Below are 14,902 nucleotides of genomic sequence, written 5' to 3'. Positions count from 1 at the left end.
CATTCTGTGCCTGGGAAACTGAGCGCTTAGCCTCCCCGATGTCCTGGGCTCGCACTCGTCCCGCTCATCCTTCAGGTCCTTGCCCTAAGCTCACCTCCTCCAGGCGGCTCTCCGGGCTTGGCCGCCCTGGTCATAGACGCACGCTGCATTTCCACTTTGCTTTCCAAACACTTTTCTCGAACAATGACTGACTTTTTTGATATCTGTTTTCTGCACAGGCCACAAGCGAGCTCAGCCTCGAGCCCGGCAGGCACGCAGCAAGACTCTGTTGAAGGCACGAAGGGGAAGTTGAATGAGCACAGCTAGTGTCAGAGTTGGCCCTGGGGATGGAAGTTTTCTGGTAGCCAGGTCCATGGTCATTCTGGAATATTCCATACTGTCCCTGGAGTTTCAAGGGAGTTTCCTCATGGACTTAGTACCAGTTTGTTTATTTTTCAGGTCACAATCTGTAGAGTCGCATCTTTTTAGTGACTAAACGGATCTTTGATTTTATAAACAGTTCATTTCTGGAGCACTGTAGGAACTCAATAAAAGGTTTCATTCTGAATAAATGAATCAGGTACATGCTTAACAAATTATTCTTGTGTTGTATCAAAATGCCCATATTGTAAGTAAACCAGTGATTAAAAAGTCATTTGCTTTTAATACAGTGCTTTTGAAGACAAACCTAACCCCCCCCCAAAAAAAACCCCAAAAAACCAAACACACCACCTCTCCTGTTTCCTGCAAAATGCTGATGGCCTTGGGGAGTTGTGTGCTTTTCTTGGATACTTTATTCTTAGCTTATTGCTAAAATCCATCTCCACAGGCACAGAGCTCTCCTCTAGACCTAACCCTGTCTGTGTTTGCTCTGGCCACCCCCTGGGCTCCTGCTCCCTGACCTTTCATTGGAGGGCTAACGGCCCCTAATGCTGTTTGCTTATCACCCAATTAATCACCCTCCCGAGTCTCTGCTGGGCCCCCCCAGTGCACTACCCTCTGCTTCAGCCTCTCGTCTCTTCCTGCTGGCGGCTGGCCGGCCTCCCAGTTGGCCTCCGAGGGGCCACCTGACGCTTGGACACATTCACGCATGGACTCCTGCTCACGACCTGCCAGGCCGTCACGGTCGGGACGCCGTCTTTTAGACCAGAGTCGGCACTTCCCATTTAAATGACTTGCCCAGAACCGCAGGGCAGTGGGTCAGAGGGCCTGTCTCTCCTTGTCCCCCGCTGCGGGGTCTCGCCCCGAGAACACTCAATGCGTCTGCCCTGGGTCTTCCCGTCTCCTCCGCAGCTTAGGCCACACGGCCACCTGCTTTCGCGGCCTTGAACCCTGGCTGCACTTGGCGCCCGGTTCTTCACTCTCATCTTCCGCTTCCACACGAGTGGCCCCATTCGGGGGTCCCTCCATCTAGGCTGGAGGGTTGTCAGGGGCCCGACCTTCGATCTTCCCTGCGGGGCTGGGTGGGGCCTGGGGAAGCCCAGGAGAGCCTCTTCCTCTACTCCCATCCCAGTGTTCTGAGTGTGTGTGCCTGCGTGTGTGCTCAGGTGTGCACACACACACATGCTCGCCCATGTGCACACACACAAGTGTGCGTGTGCACACGGACTCATGCATAGTCACGCGCCCACCCACATGCACACGTACTCGTGCACTCATGCACACTCACGCGCCCACCCACACACACTTGCATGCATGCACACAATGCACACTCACACGCCCACCCACATACACATGCACACATGCACTCGTGCAAACATGGACACTCACGCGCCCACCCACATATGCACACGTGGACTTGTGCACTCATGCACACTCATGCGCCCACCCACGTACCCATGCACGCATGCACACGTGCACTCGTGCACTTATGCACACTCACACACAGCCCATCCACATACACATGCACACCCACGTGTGCACATGTGCATACCCACGCCCACCCATATACACACATGCCTGTGCACACACACACATGCCAGCCCACCCACATACACACGCATGCACACACATGTACACATCCACACACAACTCACACACACACACACGCTTCCCCGCCACACCTCCCCGGCACTGCTCCTGGCTGCCTCTGGTCTGAAGGGGCCCAGCAGCCCTTCCCCTCCCCTCACCCGCGGAGCACTGGGGCCCTGTGTGTTTGTTATGGCAACGGGGGTCAACACACGCCCCTCTGTCTGGGAGGGCTGTGACTGGAGTTCTTGGTGGCTAGCCTCCAGACCTCAGAGATTGCCATCGGTTAAGAAATGCCAGTAGAGTGTGGGTGAACGAGTAGGTGCAGGGGAGCGTGCTTCGTAGCCTGTGGGTGAACCTTTAATTGTTAGTCCTGTTGGAGCTTGTTCTTTTGAAATAAACTAGAACAAAGGGCTGGCGATTAGGGCTCTCCCTGGGCCCTCTCAGTCTCCCCAGTCTCCCCCTTCCTGAAGCATGGTACACCCCTGACCCACGGTCGGGTCTGCAGAGCGCTGTGATGAGAAACCCTTGGGCATGTCTCCCAGAATGGCCCAGCTTCCAGAGGAGGGTCCGTGCCTGTACCCCGGGAGGCCTTTTCTGGGCTGGGCTCCCTCCTTTGTTCCCAAGACACATGGTAACTTCCCTTAGTAAATTCCCAAGATACATGCATCCTTCCGCCCAGCACTGTCTAGGTAAACCGATCCTCTGGTGCCCCCTTATATTGGGGCACGCCCCGCCCTCTTTCTTGCTTGTCTTGACCCCTCTTTGAAGCTCCTTTGGCCAAGGAAAAAGCTATTTCCCCCCATCCGTGGGGCCTTCTTCTTTCCTTCCCTTTTTTTCCCCGAGTTACAAGTTTACTCCGAATTTCCAGTTTGCCTACCACGAGGAGAAACTCCTCACCCTGCCGGACCGTGGGAAGAGCGACCTACTTCTCTCTCCTCTCCATAAAGTGATCAATATGATCGAGGAGCATTACTGTGAAATTGAGCGTTGCCTCCACCATCAAGTGTGAACCAGTCAGCTGTCCAGAACCTTCCTTCCCCCATGTCAAATCTGACACTCAAGAGAGCCAAATATTTTGTTCTTGGGGGTGGAGCTAGCGTTAGCACCATGCTTTTCACGTGATTCACGGGAGGATTTCTGGATAACAGAGGCCTACCAGTCTTTTCTTTTAAAGCTACCTTGTAATAGCTAACACTAAAACCTTATGAATAGATTCATCCCTCTTTTATTATTCAAAGAGGTGTCTCTTTGTTTTGTGGCCTCTTGGGAACATTTTGTGGCTCCTTTGGTCATTGTCAATGAGCTGGGCAGAGGGTCTGAGTGGCCCACTGTGCTGAATGGGACTCATTATTAATTTCAGGGGGTAAGAATCCTCAACACTGCCGTGAACATCCTGGGTGAGGCACTTGTGACTGTGGCCATAACGTTCCTAGCACTGAACTCCTAGGGAAAGGGGAAAAATACCCAAAAGGTACTTTTTAAAGAATTAAGAGACTTTATTTTTGTAGAGCAGTTTTAGGGTTACAGAAAAATGTGCTGAAACCATCGAGTTTGCACTTGCTTTCCCACCCCACTTCCACATTGTTTTTCCTGTTAATATCTTGTAATAGTGCAGTCCTTTTGTTAGAATTCATGAACCGGTGCTGATACATCATTAGTAACTAAAGCCTGTGGTTTAGGGCTCTCTCTGTGGTGTATAATTCTGTGGATTTTGACAAATGCATGATGTCAGTATCCTAAAGAATAATTTCACCACCTATAAAAAAAACCTACTTCATCTGTTCCACCTTCTCCTCCTCCAGGCAATCGGGGATCTTGTTACTGTCTCCATAGGTTTGCCTTTTCCAAGGATCCATGGTTAGAATCTCACAGTGTGAAGCCTTTTCAGACTGGCGCCTTCCACTCAGGAACACGCACTGGGCTTCCTCCTTGGCTTTTCCTGACCTGATAGCTCATTTCTTTCCTTTGTCTGGGTGGACCACAGTCTGTTCATCCATTTACCCACTGGACAGCTTGGTTGCTTCCAAGTTTTGGTAATTATGAATAAAGCTGCTTTGTAAGGAACATTTATGTCCACACATTTTTGACTCTTTGAGCTAATAACTAGGCAAAAAGTACTTTTAAAAATATGATTTTAATGCTTTTTTCCCCTAATAGTCAGAAGGAAAATAGTCACCCCCTCCTTCTAGATCTTTCGAAAGACAAGGTGGGAGGTAGAAATAGATGAAGCCAAAAGCGGTCGAATGTTCCTTTCATTTGGATGGATTAGGTTCACTCATCTGCTGGACAGAGACTAATGGAGCTCGCCTTTAACGAGTCATGGAATCTTTAGGCAGTTAGATTGGTGATTGCTGAAATCTTCTAGACACATTGACAAAAGGGTGATACAGGGGCCAACAGCCGGTGAACATGTTTGCTCTGAGCGTTCGCCCCAGGGGTTGAAGTAGGTTATTCTGGGATGCAGTGGGTGAAAATGAAAACCGATTTCATTTTGCCTAATCATTACATTTTATACTTCCTCCCCTGCTTTTATGACATTTTCCTGATTTCAAAAGTGGGCCTTTTTTTTTTTTTTGCATTTTTTTCTTATTTTTCGTCTCCCATTTATATCATTCTTCTAATCATTGTGGTTGTTCTCTAGGCTTTTGTGGTTCCAGAATTATCCAGCTTCGCTTTATAATGCACAGCAATTGCTTTCTCTGCCTCACCTCTTTAAATTGTTTTTCTCCGTAGTGGATGTTCTGAACCAAACTTCTCCTTCAATACCTTAGTGTGGCTTCCATTCTTTCCAGGGAAGGAGGTTGAATTTCTGTAGAAACAAACTGTGGCCTTCCTTTAGATTTAAATAGCACTGCTGCTTTATAATCAGTTTTCACAGGATCTCAGTTTGGGCTATTGCTGGCCCACTGTTGTGTGTGCGAGGGCAGTTTTTTTTTGGAATTACCGTATATGCTTGAATATAAGGTCGAATTAGATCGTGTCCTGGTTCTCCTCCAAAAAGAGGAAGTGCCTCATTTTCAACAACCAAGTACTACTGGAAAAGCCACATTCACCTGGACTCACTTATGACTTAGGGAGCTCTAGAAATTTCCCAAGGAAACAGAGAGAAAGGGAGGCCAGGACATTTTACAGGGCTTTAATGATAACGTCTCACGATTGGACCTCACCATTGTGAGGGTTTGGGAGTCGACTCTAAGAACAATTCACTGAGTGGTTAATTTATAGAGATTTTAAATGGGCGCTTATTATTTAAATGGCTTGCAATAAGATTACCAGCAAGCGATTCAAAAAGTGCTTTGTGACAAACATCCAGTCAACTTTAAGACCGTGCCACTCTGGTAATAGGGCACGAAGACTCTGTCATCCTGGTCCTGGCTGTGATGTGTTTCAGTGAAACTGTTTCATGAACTGTAAGGGTGTGGGAACAATATTTCTAAAGTTAATATTAGGGTATATGCACTTAAAGCCAATAGTGCAGCTTTGTAGATAGTCATTTGATAATTCCATTGCATTAAAAAAATTACATAATTGTGTTTTCCAAAAACCCTTTACTGGGGGACAGAGTCTTCCCATTGGAAAAACGAGGGGGAGATTATTGTATATTGGGGGTTACCCTGCATTTGGACATGCATGATACCTTTTATTTTATTATTTTTTTAAAGATTTATTTATTTGACAGAGATCACAAGTAGGCAGAGAGGCAGGGAGAGAAAGGGGAACGGAAGCAGGCTTCCCAAGCCCAGGACCCTGGGATCATGACCTGATCCGAAGGCAGAAGCTTTAACCCACTGAGCCACCCAGGCGCCCCACATGATACCTTTTAAAGGCTGACATCGTGTTTAGATAATGTGTGTACTGTTTCAACTGGATCCAAGTGGAAGGATCCAATTCTCCCCCCATCCCCACCGCCTCCCCAGGTGGGTGGCTGTATGCAGATTGGAAGATAGCCATATTCCCTAGCTGCAAGTTTCAACTCAGACCATCCTTCTCATCCAAGTGTCCAGCCCTAAGGCTACCAGCCACATTTCCAATTTTGAAAGACATTGGACGCTTTTTAGAGCTCACCTTTTTCTGCACTTGACTTCTTCCCGTCTTGAAATGCTTCCCAGTGCTTCCCTTCCTCGCTCCTGTGACAGCAGGGTTCCTGACGCCCCCCCTCCTCCCCCATTCTCTCCCTGGGCAATCTCATGTCCTTTCAAGACTCAGCTTCCCCTCCCCACGTACTGAGGTTGAAAACTGGTAGTTTGCAGGCCATGTCTTGTCTGCAAGGCTGGCCCATGCAGCATGGTTGTTACTGTTGTGAATGTGAATTTGTTGCCAACATTTAAAAACTGGGATAAAATCCAGATTTCTAGCTCCTGGCTAGAGCTGGCCTGGCTGGGACCAAGCTGTGAACAACTATCCTCATGACATATGGGACACTGCTCTCCTGTTTATTTATGAAAAGTCCTGCTCCCTTTTGTCCCAAGACTTTGATGTAGTGTTGTCCGTTGCCAGGTTTCCTTATGATTACACTATTCTATTCCTTACAGTAGAGATAGGAGGAAAAAAGGATTTCTTTTGCCTATGCCTCTGCTCAAAAGTGGGAAAAAGAGAAAAACTGGACTAAGAATGCTGTGTGTTTCAAAACCATGGAAGAGAACATGGTGTGTGTGTGGTGTGTGTGTGTGTGTGTGTTTGTAAGAGAAAGATGTTCTTATATATCTAATACTCATGGTGTGTCTGAGTTGACAGCTTAAAGATGCTTATACTGTAATCAACTTAGATGGTGGTGATGACCAAATATATACTTCCGCTCACATTTTTTTCTTCTGAAATCCTAAACAATCTCTTCAGTAAAGTAGATTCATTTGTATTGACTGAATGCCTGGGACATGCAAAGGTACTGGGGTGCAGTGGTGAGCAAGGCTGTCATGTTTCCTGCTGGCTAGGAGCTTACATTCAGCTCCCACAGATCCCTGAGCCTGATCAGCCTGAGCCTGAATACATTTCTCCCATCCACTCTTCGAGGTCCCCCAGTGTCTGTGATCAGTCAGAATCACCCACAGATTATTTAACAATCTTCACCCCATCTGCAAACTTCATTCCTTTTGGGTAGGTAACGGTAACATCCACTCAGGTGTAGCACCAGGCGTTAGGAGCCAACATCTTTGGTGTCCATTTTTCTGCCTGCCATGATGTCTGCTTGCTTAAGTAGATGATCGCCTGCCAATTTGTAGATGACACTTGAGCTCCATGGATGGAGTTCGAAGAACGGATAAATTTTGTCATCTTTCAATTTGTTTTTTTGGATGCTTCCTCGAGTCTGTTCCTTCCCACGGCTGGTGTCTCTCACCAGCTCACCAACCCGTGGCCACACTGGTATGTCCCCACCTCCCCACCTGTTTCAGGCAGTGCCTGTCGCAGAATGTTCTTCCAGTCTCTCCCAACCCCGTTTATTTAAATTCCAAGTTTCAGCTTTGTTCCCACTCCTTCCAGATACTTCTCAGGATGTGTTCTGCCCTCAGGGCTCTCTCCTTTTCTGAAATCCTTTGGCTTTTTCAGTCTGCAGCCATTAATTGTATCATACTTATAAATATTTACTTGTCGATCGTGTGAGTTTTGGCAGCAGGCTTTTTGGGCTGGTTCAAAATGGCTCTCAGACAGTTCCTTTGCCTTCAGAAGCAAAATGTTACTCCACGATTTCAAATGCCTTATCTGAAATGCTCTGTGGTTTTGTTTATTTCAGGGACTTGAAGATAGAGAATTTGCTACTAGATGAAGACAATAATATCAAGCTGATTGGTATGACTTTTCTCTTTTTTTTTTTAAGCAAGATTATCCTTTAAGTGTTGTGTTGTCAATTCTCTGTTATATATTGCTGGATTATTGACTTTGAAAATGATTCATGGTCCGTTTCTCATCCCAGACAATACTCTAGGTCTCCTCCTTTTGCCTCCAATTGTTTAATGATAGTTTTGAAAGTAAAATTAATTTTAATAATAACCATAATTGGGAAGGTAGAAATACTGTAAAGTGACCACAAAATGAATTTCATAGCTATAAGTAAGTATTTGTTGGTTCCGTGTTCCACGGTTTGTCCAGAGTTCAGCTTTGCCTACACTCAGGTGGATCTGAATTTTACAGTGGTTATTTTTATTTCGATTAACCATAAAACTTCTTAAAAATAATGAGAGGGGCGCCTGGGTGGCTCAGTGGGTTAAAGCCTCTGCTTTTGGCTCAGGTCATGATCCCTGGGTCCTGGGATGGAGCCCCACATTGGGCTCTCTGCTCAGCAGGGACTCTGCTTCCCTTCCTCTCTCTCTGCCTGCCTCTCTGCCTAATTGTGATCTCTGTCAAATAAATAAAATCTTTAAAAAAAAAAATAATGGGAAATAGTTGTGTTCAGAAGTCCTACTCTTAGCTTAGCCATGGCTGAATTCCCTTTCTGTGAATATCGGGACACTGAAGTAAAAGGGAACCCCACTACTGTTCTGTGTTTTAGCCAAGCCCATCGTACAATGGCGGCTGTGCAGAGAGAAATCCCCACAGAGGGAGAATTTAGAAGGAAGGTAATCAGAAGGAAGTTCCAGGATAGACTGAGTCATAATTGGTTCATAATTCAGGGCCCATAAGTGAGGTCACTCCATGACTCATTTTCTAGAAGAATTCCGTTTTTGTTTGCCTGAATGATTGCTCTTGGCCAAAGTCTCATGGCGTCATTTTTACACCCAGATGTGAGCCCCATCGTTGGTTCCTTTCTTTTCTTTGTTTTTTCCACCTCAGGTGCAAGTCATTTTTTCCATCTCGATGGCTTGAAGAGGCTTTATATTAGGAGAAAAGAGAAGGATCAATAGAACAGTGTGAATTTAACTCTTGTCCCCAAGAAGGAAATTTTGTTTGGCAACTACTAAACACCATCACTAGACTCTCCGAAACATGTCATTCAAGTAACCCAGTTAGATTCTTGGGCTCCCCAAACCAGGAGTCCTTGGCTGGCTGATTAAACACCACCGACAGGTGTTAATGAATGAACATACCGATTTTTAGAAAACTAACCAGAGGGAACCTTTTTTTTTTTTAATTTCCTCCCAAAGATTTTAAAGATCAGCTGCTTTATAATGGAGAATTCAAAGAGTTTTCTTTTTATTGTGTTGTTTCACTGTCGTGTTTCAGTTGTCCCGAGGGCCAAATACAGAAACATTAAACAAGACAGACGTTGACATTCCTGTGGATGTCTTACTGGTTCTGATTTCCAGCAGATCAAAAGAAAGTAGGCCACGTGAAGGCCGGATGTCCTTTATAGTAAAGGCTAAGCTCATGTCCCCCGTGCACCATCCAGACTGAGGCCAAGGCAGGTCACCAGGGGCTGTATCTTTCTCCTACCCTGGTGCTACTCCCGCTGCCCCTTCTCTTTCCTCTTGCCTCCCTTCCCCTGGGGGCTTGCTTTCTCTTTTCTCCCCAAGTGATAGTCCTGGACAATCACGTATGACACTAGAAATGCACTGTGGAATGAGCGGTGTTGAAAAGCACAGCTGTTTTTGTTGGTTAGAAGGGTGCTCAGAAGATTCTGGAAGAACCGATCTCTGTAGATGGCAGATGCATGGATAAGTAGCTTACAGGTTGGCCGCCTGGCAAACCCTCTCAGAGCAGAGCCGTGCAAGTGAGAGGAAGACAAGCCCTCCGTGCGTGGGAGCCCACGGTTCCCCTGGAGGAGAGCAGGATGGTGGATTTGGATTCGGATGCCTCAAGTCATCTCCGCTCAACATGGCAGCCAATGGACAGGCATCCAAGCCGGGACGCAAGTGGGTTCTGTCGGTGGTGTCAGAGATCACCATTTCCAAGACTGCTGGCAAGGAGGCTCTGATCTTTGGATTTCCCATTATTGGAGTTTTTTATGTAGCTCCCAGTTCCCTTATGACCAGGATTAACCAGAAGTCCTACCGCACACCCGTAATCCGAGGAGACGTTACAGTAGCAGAGGACAACTGAGAATTGCCTTGTGTTGGCCAGTATCCGATTTTCCCCAATGGGTCAATCACGAAGCTAGTGGTGGGCGCTGGAGGAAGGGAAGACCCGGGGTCATGTGCGTTTTCTTGCCCCTGGGTCAAGCCATTTGGACCCCATGTTTCTGTGACTGTCTTTTTGCAACTCGAAAGCTCTTTGAACCTTTTCTTCAAAAGCATTACCTCGTTATTTTTCAAAGATGGATTATAGCTCTTTGCATTGCCTCATATAATAGTTTTCCTTCTTTAAAATAATTCGATTTAAATGCATTTACTTAAGCCAGGTCCACCATGTTTCAAATAAACTAGAGCTAACTGGGGTAAGGTCTGATTTAATCAAGATTTTTTTTTCCCCCTTTCAGAAAAAGCAGTCTGATGTTTGATGGTTTAGAACGGGTTTTTCACTTTGGTGTCCCACAGCAGGGTTCCCTGGGACCTTTTGTGAGATTCGCTTTGTGGCTCCCGGAAAACTGAGGCTCGTGGGCTTCTCTATTTACCAGATCTAATTGGGGCAGACCTGGGGGACACTCCAGGAGGCGGACCTCTCTCTAGTTTCACTGTTCTAATTATAGGCCCGTGCATAACATTTTAATAATTGCCTTTATGGGTGTGAAAAGGACCGGTTATTTCTCTAGGATACATTTTAAATGAATCCCTTCCAGCGAGGTCAACCTTAAGTCATTTAAAATGCAGATTTCTCCTCCCTCCACCAGATCAGCTGCTAATTTACCTTTTTGAAACTCCTTGTGACAAGGCAAGGCGCTGTGTTCTCCAGTTTGCCTGGGAGCAGAGCGAGGGTAGGGGGGAGCTGAAGGGGGTAGGTAGGAAGGTCGGGGGTGACCTGGTCTCTTACCCGCCCTGCCCTCTTGGTGTCCCACTGTTCTTCTCAGACCCCAGTGGAGGGAGAGACCTGAATGAGGCAGTCCTTTGCTGGGAATGGCGCCCCGCTGAGATTAGACACCGAGTCTTTTGATTTAATGTCAGAAATCTAGAGAGAAACTTTACGGGACTCCTAGGAGATCAGGCCTCTAACATGACTGCGAAACTTCCCTTAAAATGTTGCCCCCCAAACAATGTAATCTTTATTGCATGGTGTTCTTTCTGCATTTGTTGTTTTATTAAAATTCCTTTAGGGTGATTTGCAGATCTAAAACACTTAAGCAACCATCCCGTTTCAAGCACGCTATGATTTTTCCTCTTATGAAAATATTCGCCTTTCCATTTTTTTCCCGTGTAGGCGATACCACACGGTCCGAGAGGTCTGAGAACAGGCGCCCTCAGATCCTTTGGCACAGAGATCTTCCCTTGAGATGGTGAACTGGGGGCCCCGTGGCTCCTGTAGGGGCCTTTTTGGGCAGGTTATGTGGGACCTACTGGTATGGACTGGGGCAGGGAGGGTGGAGGTGTGGGGGGAGTGTAGGGAGCAAAGGGAAATCATGAGAAGAAAACATGAAATCATAAAAACCAGAAACAAAGGAAGAGTTAACTGTGTCCACAAGCAGCATCCCCGGGTGGTTTGCCAGTCCCCGGGGTAGGTTCTGGTTCTCCGTCTCCGAGCCTGGAGCCTTGAAGAGTTTTCGGCGCTCTGCCTGGGGGGGGTTCTTTTTAGGAACGCTCCTTCATGACACAGCCTTAGCCAGCGACTGTGGGGAGAATTTCTAGTGGGACCTCTTGACCCGGGGTGTGAGTCACTTCGTGGACTTGAGAGAGTCCCTTCGCGTCCTGTCCCGTCTTCCTCTGTTCCTGAACCTTCCGGAGAGGTTAGAGCACTCATGCATGTGCAGGTGGTGGCCCGTCAGTCAAGGAGAAAACACAGTCGTGAAAGCAGGTATAAATCCTGCCGGTTGAGGAAAAAAAGACAGGGGTTTTGTTCAAGACACATGGAGCCCGTCTCTGGCCACTGAGCCCTGTGCGCAGAGTCTCCTGTTTGGGGGACGAGAACCGTAATATTCATGTTGGAGTTCAAAGGAGAAGCCATGATCTGAATTCTGGGGACCAGCAAAGATGGAGGAAAGATGTCAGGTGAGGACGAGACACTGACGTCGCTGATCGCCTGTCAGTTGCCGTAGCCTGAGGATCAAAAACGTAAACACGAAAGAAAAGCTTTGGAGGCATTGGGCTCTTCTTGGCTTTTCCCATTTGCTTCATCCTCCGAGAACAAGGCAACGCTAGGAGGTCGCCGAGCTGTCCCCTGGCGTGAGCGTTCAAGCCAACACTCAGCATCGTCTAAATCGTCGGGGGTATGGTTTTCCCTCTTCCAATCCCCACGTAGGGCTACGTGCATCAGGAGCATTTTCCAATGACTTGCATAACATGAAACATGGAGCTGAAGAAAGTGAAGTCTACGTGGGGGGATCGCATGTCACCTGGGGTGACGCTGACCCAGCCAGAGAAAACGGATCTCCCGTCTGCGTTTCACACGTGGCCCCTGGAAAGCCGGACTGCTGACTCCGAGGCCTCCGCTCGACCTCTCTTCTTGCCTTTCGTCCTAGAAAGCGAAGCCTCCCCTTTTTTTCCTAGATGACTCATTTGCAAGGTTTGGTGTAAATATGTTTTGGTGCAACATCGTTTTAGCTCTAGCTGGATCTTACAGTGAGGCCTGAGGTCCGATGTTTCCAGGCTTGAGACCCGTATTCGGAGGTTATGGTCTGCAGCTGCCGGTGTTCCTTTGGGATCCTGACTGATGTGTCAGCCCGAGAGAATGTTTCCTTTCCTGCTGCCTTCTGGTTGTTGGCTTTGTTGTTGTTGTTGTTGTTTTTGGCTTTGTGGGGTTTTTGTTTGTTTGTTCCTTGTTTGTTTGCTCGTTTTGTTTTTGTTTTTTTTTTTCCTTCCTTCTTCTGTTTCACAGTTTTCTAACTCGGATTGTCTTCCCCTCTTTGCAGACTTTGGTTTGAGCAACTGTGCGGGGATCCTGGGCCACTCCGACCCGTTCAGCACGCAGTGCGGCAGCCCGGCCTACGCCGCGCCTGAACTTCTCGCCAGGAAGAAATACGGCCCCAAAATCGATGTCTGGTCCATGTGAGTTATGGACCGTGCCCTCCTGCCGCGTCCGATCTCCCTTTCTTACAAAATAACCTGAGTTTTCCATGAGAAGGGTGTCGTGTTACCTGCTCTGGGACAGATATCCAGCGGTTCCTGGGGCCTGGCTTCCCACCTCTGTGCCTTCTGGTTGGTTCTGCACAGACCACCGGAGAGGCTTTTGCCAAAATTCATTCTGTTGCTGGGGAGACAAGAAAACAGGGTCCTGAGCTCCCAGAATTCATGTTCTGGTTTCAGGAGTCACTCCTGTGGTTTCCTTGCTTTAAAATCAACTCGTGGCTTTCCAGGGGTCCCAGAAAGCAAGCCGCCTGGGCCTCCTGCCCAACCCTCCACTCACGAGTCCTCAGGCACGTTGGCCTTTGTTTCATCTTTCCCAAGTCTGGGCTTTGCACCTGCTAGGCCCCGGGTCTGGAATGCCATTTCCCAGATCTTCAGGTGGCCTGTCCATTCCCACGTTCTGGTTTTAATCCAGTGTCCCCTCTCCTCCCCCGCAGAATGCATCGCTGAGTTCCCTGTGAGAAAGGCCCCCATGATGCTGTCTCCTCACCCTTGCATAGCCCTCGCTAGCACGCATGGCAGCCTGGCATATTATGGTTTGTGAATCCATTTAGTGTCTGTCTCCCCAGTCAGGAAAGGATGCTGCGTGAGCACGGGGACCTGATGGGTCCGCTCCGCCAGTGTCCCGCACAGCGTGGGCCTCCTGGGGCAAACTCAGTCACCGCCGAAGGGATGAGTCAGGGGTTGCCGTGGAGTTGCTGAGTCCGGGTCCCCATGGTCCCCATGGTCCCCACGCCGAGTGAGCCCCTCAACATCAGGTGTGCATGGTACAGGGAGCCGAGAAGAATCCTGGATTCCGGGGTGGGGATCAAGTTCCTGACCGAGGGGAGGTGGGCTGCAGACAGAGGGGGGCTCCTGATTAAGGAAGCTGACGATGAGGGTGGCTTGTTTGAACCCAGAGTGTGTGGACCCCACACATTTCTGGAATTCCCCTACTTCTCTCCCTTTCGCTACCTGTCCCTCGTCCTGTTTGGAGAAAAGGGAACCTTTGCCCCATGCATGGTGTATGGCACTTAATCTTCACAGGAACCCAGCGAAGCTGTTACTCTCCACTATCCCCATTTTATGGAAGAAGAAACCCATCGCAAGAGCCAAAAATAAAATTTCTTAAGGTCACGGGGCTACTAAGTGGTGGAGCTGGGGATTGAGCCAGGCAGACTCCAGGGAGCGGGTCCTGGGGGGGCTACTGGAATGGGTGGGAGTGGGGGCAGGAAGTCCCGGCAGAGGAAACCTTCTCCTTGAGGTGCCCTGGGTTGTTTGGTCGGCATTGGTGACTCACAGGCTCTTTATTCTGGGCCCAGAAGGGCCTCAGAATCCTTCTTAGCACAATGTTGGAAAGCACTGCCAAGGGATCAGAGTCAACCCTTGAGGTGAAATCCATTCTTGTTGCTTTCAGTGCTGAAGAACTCTCACGCGTGTCTGGTGCATGTAGATATTTATTAAGGGAAGAATATACATGTTAGAGTCTGTAATCACCTTCTCTCCTTAACAGTCGGGGAACTCATTTATGCTAAATGGAGAGCTATACCAGGGACCCTTGATGCACAAAAAATAAAATTAAAGTAAAAAGGCTGTAGAGCACAGGGAGCCTGAAAGGCCACGAGGTTCCGAGGCGTGATGTAACAGGTGGGTGAGCGGGATACGGCCACGGGAATGAGAAGCCGGCAGCCGGAGAGCCGGTGACAGTGTCCTCCTCAGCCCTGCTGTCCCTGGGATGGAAGGATAGGTGTCAGCACAAGTTGTCATGGTGACGGGGCTCAGCCTACAAAGGGGGACCTTTCCGCTCCGTGACTCGCAAAGCAGGCAGCTCCTCGCTGTCTAGAAGCGTTGGTAGAGGGAAGGAGCCTTGTGGATTGTCAGAGCCTCAGGGA

At 48.3% G+C, this 14,902-nt stretch overlaps 1 protein-coding gene across 1 annotated transcript in view; it reads left to right on the top strand.

Annotated features, from left to right (window-relative positions):
* Window positions 1-14,902, top strand: part of HUNK (hormonally up-regulated Neu-associated kinase) — a 99,289-nt gene that overhangs the window by 43,863 nt on the left and 40,524 nt on the right. The window contains exons 3-4 of the mRNA XM_004757560.2: window positions 7,679-7,734; window positions 12,818-12,953. Of these exons, the coding sequence (XP_004757617.2) occupies window positions 7,679-7,734; window positions 12,818-12,953 (192 nt within the window). The remainder of the gene's footprint in view (window positions 1-7,678; window positions 7,735-12,817; window positions 12,954-14,902) is intronic.

Source organism: Mustela putorius, unplaced genomic scaffold (genome assembly GCF_011764305.1).
Source record: "Mustela putorius furo isolate JIRA1106 unplaced genomic scaffold, ASM1176430v1.1 tig00000832_pilon_pilon_pilon, whole genome shotgun sequence".
Taxonomy (NCBI): Eukaryota; Metazoa; Chordata; class Mammalia; order Carnivora; family Mustelidae; genus Mustela; species Mustela putorius.
The sequence above is the reverse complement of the archived record's forward strand: the minus strand, read 5'-3'. Positions and strand labels throughout refer to the sequence as shown.